The 15,941-nt window shown below is 38.8% G+C and overlaps 1 protein-coding gene across 6 annotated transcripts in view; it reads right to left on the bottom strand.

The window, feature by feature from the left end:
* Positions 1 to 2,869: 2,869 nt before the first annotated feature.
* Positions 2,870 to 15,941, bottom strand: part of mib2 (MIB E3 ubiquitin protein ligase 2) — a 225,266-nt gene continuing 212,194 nt past the window's right edge. For 4 of the 6 annotated variants that reach the window (XM_060851842.1, XM_060851841.1, XM_060851844.1 and 1 more), the window contains 3 exons: positions 14,537 to 14,712; positions 12,020 to 12,085; positions 2,870 to 5,981 (listed from right to left, as the gene is read on the bottom strand). In XM_060851842.1, coding sequence (XP_060707825.1) covers positions 5,740 to 5,981; positions 12,020 to 12,085; positions 14,537 to 14,712 — 484 coding nt within the window. In that variant the 3' untranslated portion in view covers positions 2,870 to 5,739. Of the gene's footprint in view, positions 5,982 to 8,552; positions 8,644 to 12,019; positions 12,086 to 14,536; positions 14,713 to 15,743; positions 15,797 to 15,941 lie in introns of those variants that run through there. The other 2 variants (XM_060851845.1, XM_060851846.1) reach the window with 2 other exon arrangements.

Below are 15,941 nucleotides of genomic sequence, written 5' to 3'. Positions count from 1 at the left end.
GGTCCATGGTCAGTGGACCAACACTGGGCCTGCAACTTCAACCATTGGGGCTTGCAGAACTACCTGGTAAGATGATCACACGCCAAACCACTCACCATCTGACTCATTATCTGTTGTGGGGAGATTGCGAGCAGACCCTGGATGCCTTTCCGTCTTGGAGCGGCCATTATCATTTTGAGCTTCTTGCTTCAGTAGGTTGTGGGTACGATTTGCTATCGATGATCCAGCAAACCCCAAGGCGGTGGCTGCTGATGTGGAACCTTCGCCAGTGGGATCTCGTGGAAATTAAATCGATTCGACTCAAATGCTACCAAGAGCAAAGAAAATTTTTATTACAGGCCTTTGCAAAGGGACCCTCTGCACTTGACAAAATGCCTTATGGAAGGGGTCCAGAGTATCATTCACGTTCGCTTTATTACCGTACTTCGCTCAGCCTTATCTCACCTCAAAGATAATCAGCTTCGGAACAGTTTGAGCCCTTTTCCACATAAGGAGTTGCTTTCCCATTCCTTTACTGTTGAAAACATTGCTACTGCCCTTGTGTTTTTCCCTGACTCTGCCAAAACAGACTGTTTGCAAAACCTGCAAGGACAGGTAGTCTGTTCACAGAATTCAACGAAATCAGGCTATCTGCATTAAATTGACTTAGGCAGGTATTCTTTTACAGATTTCACAATAAATGTTAATTTTGTTAATTTTCCATTACATTTTTCATTTCTAATTGTGGACCAAAATGGGAAAAGAAAGCTTAAGGCTGTGGAAGGAGTAGCTGCACTAAGTGTGTATATGTGTGTGTGTGTGTGTGTGTGTGTGTGGGGAAGGGGGGGTGGTGCCTGCTGAGTGCCATGGTACCATGTGTCTGTGTGCGGTAAGGGTTGCTGATTGGTTCCTACAACCAGGACCATCTGGGAGGTTAGGAGTAACAGGATGAAGCTCTGGTTGGGGGGGGGGGGGGGGGGGGGGGGTGTGTGTGTGTGTGTGCGCGCGCACATAGGGGGATGCATGTGTGCGCATGTGATGGAGTGTATACAAAGGCAGAAGACAGCTCTAGCTTTTTAATCTCTGCAATGAAGCAGCCAATATCTAACAGGTAGCTCATGTTTGCTACTCGATGCCACCTCTGACACGTAACTGAAAACCAATTAATGTGTCAACCAACCTGTGTCTTCAGCAAAGAACTAAATGGATTTCGAAATACGGCTACCTCATCCAATCCTGTGGAGTGGTGAGATTGAACTATCCTCCCCCAATATTTTCCCTCCTTCTTTAACATCTATGTTTGCTTGCTTGTCTTTGCCTGCGTACATGTGTATGTAGGGGTTTAGAGAGTGCAGCTTAAGCTAAACAGAGTTATATGTTGAGAATTCCTATTTCAGAGAGTCAGGCAGCATGGAAACAGACTTTTCGGTTCAATTTGTCCATGCTGACCAAGTTACCCAAATTAAACTAGTCTCATTAACCTGAGTTTGGCCCATAACGTTCCAAACCTTTCCTATTCATGCACTGATCAAAATGTCTTTCTAATATTGTAACTGTACCTATATCTGCCACTTCCTCTAACAGTTTATTCCATACACAAACCACAGTATAAAAGAAAAGTTGCGCCTTACACCCTTCATAAAATTTATCCACTCACCTTAAAATTATGCCCCAGGATTTGAACTGCCCCACCCTCTGAAAAAGATCGTTGTTATTGACCTTATCTATTTCATTCTTCTGTAGTTAGAACTGATTTCTTTGCAAAACTTATTAGTTTCTTGTTAAGTTCAGAAACCTGATCATGGATATTTTAACCTGAGTTCATCAGACAAATAAATAGAAGAGCTTTGAGTGATTTATTAAATCTTTAACTCTTGTGACAACTCCAGGAGCAGTGGAACTGAATATCAGTACACTTTCCCCAAATGGATCTTGCCAACCCTTTAGTTTTAAACTTGCTTCTCCCACAACAAGTTAGTTTCTCCCACAAGAGGAAATTTTCAACATTTACCCTGACAAGTCTCCTCAGAATCTAACTGGTTTCCTTCAATAATTTAATAAAGTATGTATGAAATGGCCATCAAGTATTAATTCTTTTGAACAAAATCTGAATTTCTTACAAATTTCTGCTGGAAGGTAAGATGCCAAGCTATCAGCTAAAACCACAAGTACTGTATCTCCCAGACCCGCATGATCTTACAGGGGGTTGGCCTACACTCAGATAATGTGCTGAATCTGACCCTGGTAAAACAGTGTATCTGTAGTGCTTCAACTCTTTCAGACATTGCTACAGAGAGGCAGATCAGAAAAATTGTCTGAATTCCTTACCTATCTTGAGAATCAAAACTACCTGACAATCTTCAGGATGGCTGCGAACGTAAGTCAGTAAATGCTCTCAAGCATAAAAAGTTCTCTTAACAAATGGATATGATCCAACAACAAAAACTAAAAGAACTTTTGACACTGGAAATCAGAAACAAAAACAGAAAATTGCAGCAAAAGCTCAGCAAGTCTGGCAGCCTCTGTGGAGAGAAATCAGAGTTATTGTTTTGGGTCCAGTTTCTGGCTGTGGAGAAGGGTCATTGAATCTGAAACATTAACTGATTTCTCTCCACAGATGCTGTCAGGCCTGTTGAGCTGATCCAACAATGTGTGTTCTAATAAGCACCATTCTTGATATAATTTCACTGTTATTTAATGGTGCAACACCCACCAGGAACAGAGTAATGTCGCATACAGTAATAATTCACATCTGAAAGACAGAAATTCAGGAACATCCTGTTTGAAAAGTTTCTTTCAAATGTTAATATAGGAAGTAAATAAATGCTCTTTATTTTAATGGAACTAGAGTCATTAATCACAACAGTAATTCAAAATAATTTATTCACAGTTTTGAACTTCAACACAAGGATACAGTAACCCTGCAGGAAACAAGACGATCATGAGAACAAAACTCCCAGTGTAGGTGGCAAGCTAAAAATATAAGAACAAAGTGCTGAAGTCTAACATTTTCCATTCTATTTGCTGTAACAGTTTTCACTAATCTTTCTGGTCAATTCTTCCAAGCATAAAAACTCTCTCATTGTTAAAATGTGTAAAGGAGCAGACAATGCACTAACACTCAGTCTCTTGCTAACCTCTGAAGTCCACAAAGGTTGCTTCATAGCAACTTTCCTCCACTATCCTGCAATTAAAGGATATGCTAAATTGTACTTGCAGAAATAACAGAGCTGAAGGCTTCCTATCAACATGTACTAAACATCACTGCTCTCAAATCATCTTCGCTGTGTTCTTCACAACACTGCTAATGTTTTCCTAATTGGTTCATCAATTCCTGAAACAGTGATTCATTACTAAAAAGTCAAATTTTGGGTTGGTTTGGCTAGACTGTCTTCACAAATAGAAAACCATAAAGTTCAGCAACGGTGAGAATTAACCTGCCACCCCTTCTCCCAAAACAGATTCCGGTTTACATCTTCCATGAACTCCAAGAGATGAGTAACAAAATCATCCTTCATTGATCCAAGATTCAAAAATCATTTTGTCGTATGCACTTTCTTTAATTTCAAGTAGGATTTTAAGATCAAGGAGGAATGTGCACAAGAAAGCCAGGCATTTAGGAACTGCAAGTTTATTTAAACAGCAATTCCTGACCATACACTTTCCACAGTGATACAATCTGTTTGGCACATGGAGCCTGTTGTCCCAAAAATCTGTAAAATTCAACTTCATGAAGATTGTTGAGCTAAGCAACATTTCAGCTAAATGACATTCCAATAATTTCATTTGTTTTTTAAAAAATGTACTGCATACTAACAGATCAAGCAACATTATCTATACACCAAGCAAATTATACCAAGTCTACTTTACTTTTCCAATTTGTGGTTGCAAATTTGTTATCTTGACCAAAGTCATGAGTGAAACTTGTACCTTTATGGTTTAAATTGATAGAATATATCTCGCAAAAGTAAACACACAAAATGCAACAATCTCCTCCAAATGTTGGCATAGTCTTCTTCAAATCCCAATTTTCATCGTTAGATCACTTTCTTGATGAAAATTATACTGTCAGTCGGAATAATTTGTTCAGAGTCTTTCAATTCAAATAAACAGACAATTTAGTCCCGAGATAATGGTATATAGACATCACATTTAAAGGTAGAATCTCTTGTCAATGCAATTTTCTTTGAATTTTGTTTTTATAATGAAAACACCATATATATATATATTCTAGCTTTTTCAACAAATTTATGAAAATTATAACCTTGAGCATCTTCATCTTGCCCTGATGAATTGATTGCATTTTGTATGTTTTCCTTCGGAGTTTGAAATTACTTAAACATTGTGATTCAATGTAGTAACCTTCTCAGGCTAAATAAAGATTTTTACTATACAATGATATCATACCACAATCTTGCTAAGTCTTAAAATTTTAGGTTGAACCACAGGCTCACAAATCTAATATACAATTTACATTCTAATTAGACACTAAAGAAAACCATAGTAAAGGGTTTGCTAGCATTAAGTATTTAAGCTCTGCTCTGGATAGCACTAGCACATCTAGTAATAACACCTTTACAAAGGAACACAATATGGTAGTTATCCAGATTCAGAACCTCATTACTTCACTAACCTCACCTCTGTGTACTGTATTCAAGGGAGCAAAACAACATGAAACTAGACCAGAGAATGTGAATGGTCTCTTAGTTTCGGAATTCTTGATAGAACCATGCCCAATTCATATTTCCATTGATTTTTATTTTCCTGGAATATTTAAATATAAATACATTAGAATGTCTGGGTGAGAAGATTAATTGTTCACAGGTCAAAACAAGCATTCCAATTATTTTCTATAGAACTTGAAATTTATCTTCATTACTGTTTTATTTTGCTGTTCCACTTTGATATAGTGGATTGAATCAAATCACCTGATTATAGTTCCAGGCTATTAACCATCTATTTATAAATAAACATTGAGCTTTGTGCTGTAAGTGTAAATGTTTGATTAATTGATTTAATATTCTAGCTGTTACCTTCCACGTTGAACCACCTGCCATTTTACCACATATCCAAGACTACAACATTCAATGTAATATTTTAGCTGCCCAATCAAACTATAATTGAAAAAAACAAAGTCATAAGAAGGTATGTTTTAAATAAAGTTTTCAAAATTAATGATTTTATTATTTGAAATAATTTGTTCGATTCTAAAGCTGTTTTGTTGCTAGAGAAGCAGATGTAAAAGGCTAGCACTGGTTGATTGGTATCGTATCTGAAGATTGTTGAAGAGTCATTTTATATTCCTGAAACGTTTAAATATATACAACTGACCATAAACCACAGTTGTCAGATTATGGATTATATTACATTGTAGATTTTATATAAATACATACACAGTAAGGTTAGTTTTACTGTAGCTTTGTGCATTGCTCAAGCAGTTGCAACTATTAACAGGGCTGACATTAAATGGCTAATAAACTTGTTTTGTGTTATGTACAACTTTGCTGTTTTGTTGTTGACATATCAGCCACTGAATCTGCACGGTGGGCATTCGAGTTATCAAAAATGCAATTCTCGTCACTTGCTGGAAAACAGCATGTACAGAGCTCAATCACATGGATTCCGACTGCACCGATGCCAAAGTGCCAAGGACTAAATCTGAAGACGATTACCAACACAAACACAATGTACCACAGAAAAGGTACAGTACTTAGAATGTTCAGAAAGAACATAAGTATAGAAAAGAAGGCTTGCCATGCATCAAACAAAAATCTGTATGCGTTCCCGAATGTTCTGACGACAAATAGGGCACGCTTTCAGGGCTACACTGCATTCTAGACAGGAACCATGGCCACACTGGAACACCAGTTTAATCTGGTTGTCAATGCATATAGGGCACGTTATCCTTTCCTCCATCTGTCTGTATCGAGACTGGAGCTGTTCCAACAGTTTTCTCTGGTCTGGAGGTTCAGCATTGGAGCTGCTTTCAACTTCTGTATTATCTGCCAGACGAAAACATTCCATCAGTCTGTTGTTAATATGTGTACTAGCAGCTCTAGAGTGTCAATAATAAGATTTGCACAAATGGAATTGAATATGGTGAATTTTGAAATGACTTGACAGAGCCAGTAACTCGGTCTTTAATACAGGCAAAAGTACAAGTTGTGTGTTCCATCTAGCTCTGTTCCATAGGCCCATCTGCATGAATCTACATCGAATCTACAGATTGAATAATTGGCTGGTAATAGAAATTACCCCTTAGATCTGGACGTACTGGATTTAAATAATATTTGATTAATGTCTTATGACTAAAACTGCATACTTTTAAATAACTTTAAATAGAAACAAAATCCAAATAACGTCCATTGAATCAAAAAGATGCTATAATGTCAAAAGCCATTTAGTACTTATTTATAGAAATATTTAGAATTTGGGCAAGGATTCACCTTACTGTGGAACATCAGTATCAACAAATCTCTCACTATAATTATTTGTTCCATGTTCTAACAGTAGATTCTGTCTTCCTGATCCTCTCTATAACAAGACCAGATCTGCAAGCTAGAGCTTGGCACAGCTGAAAGATTCCATTTGCCTCTGAATTGGAAGGTTGTGGGTTCAAGTCCCACTTCTGACTTTAAGCATGGGAAATCAAACAAAAATTATTGTGCCAAATTGCTCTGTTAGTGCTGTGGCCAGCCCTTTCTGCCATACATGGATGTACTAAAGACACCAGGGGATGAACTTTGTTGATGGAGGTAGGAATCAAGAGGTGAATTCAAATCTGGCTTGTGAACCTGCCCTGGATGTAAAACAGGAAGCACCTGCTTTCTGACTGTACTGAGGAGTTAATAGTCTAACAGACAGGTCTGTGGGTCCAAAGAGCCAGCAAAGACCCTGGAACATAGGCAGATCAGTCGAACAGCAGATCTTACTTTCACTTGCTCAGGCAACTGTTTTGGGGGGTGGTTGACTGGTAATTTATTTAAAATGGTCACATTTTCACACAGTGGAGCAAGACCCCACTTCATGTTCAGCCTCTGCAGTGCCATTTGAAATTGCAGCTTTTCAGCTGACCCTGAAGCCACCTTCACTCACTTGGATTGGTGCCCAACAGCTGCTCGAGTCTTGGTAAAATCTTGCTAAAAGATTTTTTTTTAAAAAAACTTAGCTGTTTCTTCATGAGCCCTAATGGTGTTAATTACCTAATGGAAGGTTTTTAGTTTATTATTCATGCAAGGGATGTGAGCTATATTGGCCAAGCCAGCATTTATTGCCCATCCCTAACTGCCCAAAAGGCAGTAAAGAGTCAACCACACCGCTGTGGGTTTGGAGGCCAGACCAGTTAAAGATAGAGGATTACCTTTCCAAAAGGAAATTAGTGAATCAGATTTCTTTTATAGCAACCAACAGCTGTCACATGGCTGCCATTAGAATAGCTTTTTGGATTTCTTATTGAATTCAATTTTCATCATTTGTCATTTTGCGACTCAAACCCTTGGTCCCAGAACATTAGAGTGTTGGACTACTAGATTAATGACATTAACACTATGCCACTGTCTCCTATCTCTGGTCTCATGTCACAGCAGCTGAATATATCTCATCTCACCTCACTATTGAAAGAAAAGCAAAGAATTCTCCCAATACCTCAACAAATGCTCTTCCTTCCAACCAACACCACATCAAATTCGGATTACACTGAAGTACTGCTATATGGACAGCAGTGACCCTAGTTTTGGAGAAGTATTGTAGTGAAGCTAATAGTGCCCATTACAGTCCAACAGTAAACTGAACAGCAAGTTCTGGTGTCTGCGTATGTGTGGTTAAATGACAGAATCAGAAAGGTCTGATTTGTCTTGCTCATTAGCAAGGAAATAAATCACAATGAAGTTGGGATGTTGTGGGTTGTTTATCCACTACATATTCATTAAACAAGCCAGAAAATGTTATGGCTGGACTACTCATATTGAAGTCAATGCCCAAGTACTTTGGATAAGTCTTAATTACTCCTAAATAATCTCTCTGGCACTTAATGTATGAAGTCTGATTCTTTCAGATTTCAATTATTGTTTAAAACCTAAATATAAATACAAATAAAACACTTTTGTCCATTTGATTTCTCTTCCTTTACCAATACTTTACCAGTTTCTCTCATTTCCTGTAGATGCTTTTACATTGAATTAACTTTTCTTACTTTTATTTCCTGATTTAGACTCTGCATGGCTCAATTAGGAGTCTTCAATCCATTGAAGAAACAGGCTACTGCATGTCCTGCACACACAAGTCTCAGATCCTCTACTGATTTCTCCCAAACAGATCAGACTCCTGATCGCTCCAGACTGCTGCACAAAGTCCACAATGTCTCTGTGGGCGGCGGTGAATGATAAAGAATGGATTGTGCCATTGTGAAACACCATTAGATATAGTCCAAGAACTTCCCTCAAGAAGCTCAGGTTGTTTCTGTCTTTGGGTGTCAAACTTTAAAATTCTCTCTTTCTCCTCCTCAATCTTACTCTTTTACTTACTCTCATGGGAACAGTTTGCCCTCCCACTTATCCTATTAGTTCCACAATTACCTTGTGTTCTCTTCTACTCTTTTCACATAGGTGATGTCGTGAACTACTGGCCTCGTTCTTTCACCTAGGCTTCCATTTTTAGGAAAACACACTGAAATCACAAGCATGTGTTATCATTTTGATCTGATACAGCCTCTAAAACAATCTTCAAGCTGATTAGAAAGATAAAGGATCTTCGCCATAAATAAGTAGGGAATATTCAATTCACATGACATTGCCACTTCCTAAAAAAAATTACATTCCAATTCACTGATTGGGAATAATATAGTCAATGTAAGAACAGGTGATATTTCTACTTGTTACAATTTCTAAAATAAATTTGTACAAACTTGGTAAAAACCACTTTGTCTCTTAAGATTCAAAAAACCCAGATATTTACTGAAAAAAATAAAGCCACAAGATACACGGTTTAGTTCAAAATAATTGTACTATTCCAAAATCAAAGTGCATGAAACCTAATAAATGCTCTATCGTAAACAGTTAAATACATTAAAAGTACAATAAATGCAGTCACAATCTCATATTCCTTAAATTTACTTTCCCTCTACCACCATTTGACTTGCAGTCCAACACTTGAGTCAGATAATTATCAAAAATTGAAAGATGAAGCACTTGGTCTGAATGCTGCATTGAAGATTCAGAGAAAGGTCGAGATTTCAAGGGCCATGTTTTTCTAACAAATCTCTCCCAATCACCCCAGGTTGAAAACTTCCCACTCAATGTAAATTTCTCGAGCTTAAGTGGAGCTACCTCTGTCCTAACTCTCTTGGTTCTAATGTATTTTAACTTTGTAGCTTTGTATCTAAAACTCCCCCTTAACAGTATGGTACCAGAAATTTGACTCTCTGTTGGCCAAATCTATTCGTTAACAAATTTTAACCTTTTTAGCCAACATCCAAGATTCCAACCTTAAACTGAATTGCTTAAATACATAAGAACGAACTTATTCATCCTACGATTAACTTGTTGACTGTTCTTTTGTTTAACTCTGTCAATTATCATGTGACTGAGTTGGCACAGAGTGTCAGATGATTTACCGAAAAATTCTTTGCTTAGAAACTTGGATTTTGAAGGGACCATCAGCTCAATGTCAAGTTGATTTCTTTCCTCCAAAAGAACATGAGCCTTCAAACTTACCCAAATGGCTTTGTCGTCATTTCTGAAGAACAAATTGTATTTATTTAATGCAATAAACATCCCAGGCAGCTTCACTGGAGCATTATAAAACAAATTTATCATAATCGCATGAAGATATTAGAGGCTGAAGACTTCCTCAATGAGGCAGTATTAAGGAGCAACTAAAGACAGAGAAAGGTAGAGGTGTTGGGAGAGTACTGAAGAGTTCTGTCCCTTGGTTGAGGAAAGTACAGAGAGCGCTGATGGATTATAAAATTGGAATATTTAAGGGGCTAGGATTGAGCATTGTGGCATGACTGCTTTAGATTATAGAGAGAGGGAGGACAAAACCATGAGGATGTGAACAAGAATGAGAATTTTAAAAATCAACATGCTGTCCAAGTGTGAGACACAGTAGATCAGCAAGCTCGGGGAGAACTGGGGAACAAAATTGGAATAAGAATTTGGGTAGGAAAGTTTTGGATGATCTCATGTCTGTGGAGGGGAGAATGTGAGGGGACAGTAAGTTGTGCAGTACAGTAGTTAAAGCTGGGCATAACAGAGGTACAGGTGAGACTTTCAGCATCACGTGAGCGGAGGCATGGTGGTGTTGGGTGATGTAATCTTAATGATGATGCACTTTCAATTTAATGTGCAGCTTCAGGTTTAGTGGATTTTTTTTGGTTTATTCACAGGACATGGGTGCTGGCTAAGTCAGCATTTATTTCCCATCTCTAATTGCCCAGAAGCCAGTTTAAGAGTCAACCACATTGCTATGGATCTGGAGTCACATGCAGGCCAGACTAAGGGCAATTGTATCACCTCCTAAAGGACACTGCTCAACCAAGTGTGATGCAAAGGGCACAAACAATCTCGTTCAGCCTTTAGTAGTCACTGAGAGGGCTTTAGATGGTGGTTTGCAATGGGGACTGAAGGTACTGGTAGTATTTGGTTGACAGAAAGTACCGTGCATCCAGCAGTGAATATTAGACAGTCAGTATGACAGTTAGAGGCAGCGGAGGGACAGAGAGGGGAAGTGGTGAAATAGACATTTGCTGAGGGGCAGCAGGCAGATAATTAGGAGAAATTATATCATTCAACATCCAGATTTAAAGAAAGAAAACATTGAAAGGTCCACTCTGCCATACTGCTAGTGAATTGATTTCCTCACACCAATAACTGCTGCTAGTGGGCACAGTGGTTAGCACTGCTGCCTCACAGCGCCAGAGACCCGGGTTCAATTCCAGACTCAGGCGACTGTCTGTGTGGAGTTTGCACATTCTCCCCGTGTCTGCGTGGGTTTCCTCCAGGTGCTCCAGTTTCCTCCCACAGTCCAAAGATGTGCAGGTCAGGTGAATTGGCCATGCTAAATTGCCCGTAGTGTGAGGTAAAGGGGTAAATATAGGGGTATGGGTGGGTTGCGCTTCAGTGGGTCGGTGTGGACTTGTTGGGCCGAAGGACCTGTTTCCACACTGTAAGTAATCTAGTCTATGAAGTGTTCAGAGAACAATGTCATCTAACACCATTACTTTGCTTTATCTTGTTTTTAAACGCAGCACATGTTACACAAGGACACTTGCTTGTGAAGGAAACCTTTAGTTCAGTTACAGCTTTTCTGATAACTGATACGTTCTCCTTCACCCTTGGAAGCACTCACAACAAGGAAGAACTAAGAAGTTAATTTTTCACTGTAGTTAACAAATTTTAAAAAGGAATTGATTGTTTGAATGCTTAGGTCTGATTAAATCAAAGCTCTATCAACAATAAAATTGGACAAATACTAATTTGGATAATCATTTCATAATGATGGAAATGAGACCAATACAATGAAAAAGTACTTTGATGACAGCTGTTGATAGCTAATTTTATCTGAAGAAAAGGTTTTCCTTCTTGCATTAAGAACCGCCCCTACACTCTGTGCCGAACTCTCAAACTTGGAACATATCCATTTTAATCTCTGCTTTGACTGATTCTCAAGCACATGTGCTGTCATTAGGGGAGGTTGGTTTGCCAGGAGTCAGAGGTGGATTCCTACACAGCAATGACGTGCTATTTTGGACAGAACACCAGTCATATTGCTCAGACACTCCCAACCTGCTAGCTATTACCAATGGAGAATTCCATCACAAAATCCATTCATCCTGTAAAATATATACCATAATATCATCCATTTGAATATAAAACCTGCAAATCACTAAGCTGGTGGTGTTATTTAGAGTAATAAGTATTCCTGGTCATCGGAATAGAATTCACCCAAGTTATTACAATTATGTTGCTCCTTGAGAAGAAACACTTTATTCTCCCTGTCATGACAAATAATATTTCAATAATGAATGACGTAAATACATTACCATGTCTAATTTTCTTTGTTATAGACACTTGGCATTTGATACATTTCTTCATTCTTACAGAACACTCTGTGAATGAAAGGAATGTCAGAAATCAGCACCTGCAGTACATCTACCATTTCATTTAAAATTTCTTGCCACACAATGAATATAGTAAGTTTATAAAAGATTAGCATGCTCTGTGCACTTGAAGAGTTTCACAAAAATATCTAGTTTAATAAATTCAAGGTGAGTTAATGATTTTTAGTTGATTTCGTACTTTCTAACATGTCTATCTAGTAAGCTAGCTGGGTGCGATAATGTTGGTCGAGTTCCATTGTTTTCTGGGTGTAGCCAGTGGCAAACACATTCTCTTTTCTCTCTGAACAGAGTAGTTTGCACATTTTGAGTAACTAGCATTATTTATTTGGGAATGGTATTGATGCATATACAATTACTTGCTTGGGCATCATCAGTATTTGAGAGTGAATCTAACATACCATGAAAACCAGATAATAAAATGATTAATTTACCAGTCACCAATACACACATCATCCCAAGAACACAGTCTTCTAAATCAAAGGTTGTACTTTCCTTCACTAAACTGCCTGAATTTAAAACTGGGAGATAGACTGAAGAAAAATTAGGTTGGAACAAATACTGCTGTCACGCCATCCTGTCTTAGCTATAAAGCTTGTGAAACCCTCATTACTGCTTTGCTTCATGCAGTGGCAACAAGTCTAGTGAGCCACCACTGACACTGTCGATCCCAAACGGCACCAAGACAGGGAGTGGTGGCGGGCCGGAGAGTGATGGAAGATGCGCTGCTGACATCCTTTTTGGAAGAAGCCAACCCAAGTACTCAGGCATAATCTCTTTTCGCTAGAGCTCAAAACTGTATACATCTTATACCTCAGCACTGTGCTTTTGATGGTGGGGATGCTGGACGCAGCCCATTTTGCAGAGAATGGTGATACTTATTAAAAAGGCAAACTTTGAGGAAAAAAAGCAGAACAAATTAAACACTGCTTTCTCAAATAAAGTATACTCCTTAAAACATCATTGAATGAAATCACCATGTCTCAGTCTGAGACATTCTATCTCCACTGCTTCTTTTGCCAGCCTCCTTAAATTTATGCCATCTGCTTTTTGATCCTTCCAATGAGAAGAGTCTTTTCTCTACTCTACTCTCCACAGTACATGCTTTTAAACGCGTGTTTCCTCTCAATCTCCTCCTCTCCATGCAATACTCTTCCAAATTCTCGAATAGCTGAAGTTCTTCACTCCCAGAAACATTCTCAAATGTTTCTGCACCTTCTCTCAAGCCTTCACATCCTCCCTAAACTGCGATGCCCAGATCTAGACATAGTATTCTAATTGAGAATGGACTCCTGTTTGATCTAGTTTAAATACTTTTATACTCTGTGCACATATTGAGAAAGCCCAGGATGCTGAATGCTTTATTAGTCATTCTCTCAGTCTGCCCTGCCACCTTCAATGGGTTACACACACACACCCACATACATACTTTGTTCCTGCATCCTTTTTAGTGTTGCACCTTTACTTTGTATCGTCTCTTTATGTTGTCTCCCCATGTTCTTCTTACCAAAATGAAACATTCCACATTTCTCTTCAAAGTTTATCTGCCAATCATTCCACCAACCTGTCTAGTCCCTTATAGAATTCTACACACAATACAAAATACTTCCAATTTTCATGTGACCCACAAATCTCGAAACTGTGCCTTAGTAAGGTCATGATATACATGAGGAAGAGCAGAGGTCATAACACCAAGCCCTGGAGAATTCCACTATAACCCTACCTCCTGTTTGAAAAGCCAGTGTTCACCATGAGAATCAGAGAAAGCCTACAGTGCGGAAGCAGGCCATTTGGCCCAGTGTGTCCACACTGGCCCTCCGAACAGCACCCAACCCAGATCCATCCCTTGACCCTATCCCTATAACCCTGCCTTTCCCATGGATAACCCACCCAGCCTGCACATCCCTAGACCTCCACCTAATCTGCACATCTTTGGACTGTGGGAGGAAACTAGAGCACCTGGACGAAAACATTACCCAGGCAGATACACGGAGAATGTCTGTGTGGAGTCTGCACAGTTGCCAGAGGATGGAATTGAACCCATGTCCCTAATGCTGAGAGGCAGCAGCGCTAACCACTGAGCCACTGCGCTGACTACTATCTGATTCTCATCACTCAGCCAGTTTCAAATCCATGCTGCTGCTGTCCCTTTTGCTTCATTGTGGGGGTCTAACTTTGTAAAAGTCTATTGAAGAGCACATAACCAAGTACCTTTTGGATGCTCATGCACACCATATCAACAAAATGTTTAGCAAATTGAAGCAAGTTAGACCTATTATGGTTAAAATTCCATCCACCCACTCTGCCAAACTCAAAGCTAAATGATTAGTTTCATCAGGAAATAAAGATCCAATTTACTATAATAATGTTATTTGTGAGCAACAATACATCTAAAATATACTTATTTGTTTGTTGTTCACGATCAGAGATTGCAAAGTATACCTTCACAGACGACAGAGTGTTGACAGGGGGAAAACTGAACCAGTAGGGACAGCTCAGAACACACTAAACACTCAGCTGGGCCCGCCGATGCTGGCAGTAAAAGATTTGTCATAGTATTTGGAGTTGTGTGGACTCGCCGCAGAACTGTTGTCCCTGCTGATTGCAGCTGTGATCCCCTGGAATAAAAAGCAACAGAAAGGATTAAAAGGACTTTTCTTTCAGAAAAAGTTTAAAACAAAATCCCTCACTCCTGCCAATCCTCCCTTGTGGTCATTAGATGGTTGTTGGCAGGGCATAATCACCTTTGGATGGATGCAACCATCCACCCGGTCTTCAAGATGGTCATGAAAGTAACACTGATATCAGCCATAAGATGATACAAGCATGCTCATCACTTTGGATTATTCCACCTGGTGGCATGGCACACAATCAGCTGATTTGAAAGTTCAGTTGCTGTGGGATTCAACCTTTGACAACAGCGAGTTGGAGAGTCAGGCCATAAGGATCAATGCTTTACACATCACAACATACAACAGAAGATGTGTTATGTAACGCTCTTTATATTAAAAAAACACAAACGTACATTTGGCCGGTCACACTTCACACATCATTGAACAAAATTCCATGTTACATTTATGAACTAAAAGTAGAACAAACAGAAATGTGGCAATTAGAATCTACAGGAGAAACTCCACAAACTCAATGATCAAGAACTAAAATGTCTTTCTCTGATTGATTTTCTTAAAAAGAAAGCCAAAATGCTGAATCAATTAAAACATTTTGTTTAATTCGATATTATGTCTTGAAGGAAAAAGTTTCCTTCATGGGAAGATTTATTCAGAGTATTGGATGGCACAGTAGCCCTGTCCGTAAAACAAAACACTGCATCACCTAATTTACTGTGAGCAGGAGCAGAGGAGATTTGCTTGTAATTATATAACTAATGATATAACAAGGAATGGTTTAGGTTTTCTCGTTGTAAAGTGAGGGGAATCCTTTACTCTAACTGGGTTACTGTCAGCATTACAATCAGAAAAGGTCGACCAGTTTGGTTGGAGCGCATTTCCTGCCCAACCCACTTCTAAGCTCAGGTTTCATACTCAGGTTTCTGTGCTACACTTTGAAGTTTAAGAAACAAAATAACTCTTTCGGAACACAAAACAGCAAAGGTAGGATGTCTGTAATCTCATACATTGTATGAACTCACCCAGTGCTTACTTAATGGCAAGTAGACTTTGTAGCCTCAATGGAACACCCATTCTAGGAGAATAATAAGACTTTATGTGGTATAATGTTTCTATCTTCTAAAACAGTGCATCCTCTGACTTATGACAAGCACCGTGACATTTTTAAACAAAAGTACACACACAATTAGGCTATCATTAATATTTACTGATAAGTTTTG

This window comes from Hemiscyllium ocellatum, chromosome 37, assembly GCF_020745735.1.
Source record: "Hemiscyllium ocellatum isolate sHemOce1 chromosome 37, sHemOce1.pat.X.cur, whole genome shotgun sequence".
Lineage (NCBI taxonomy): Eukaryota > Metazoa > Chordata > Chondrichthyes > Orectolobiformes > Hemiscylliidae > Hemiscyllium > Hemiscyllium ocellatum.
This window is presented reverse-complemented; position numbering and strand designations above follow the sequence as displayed.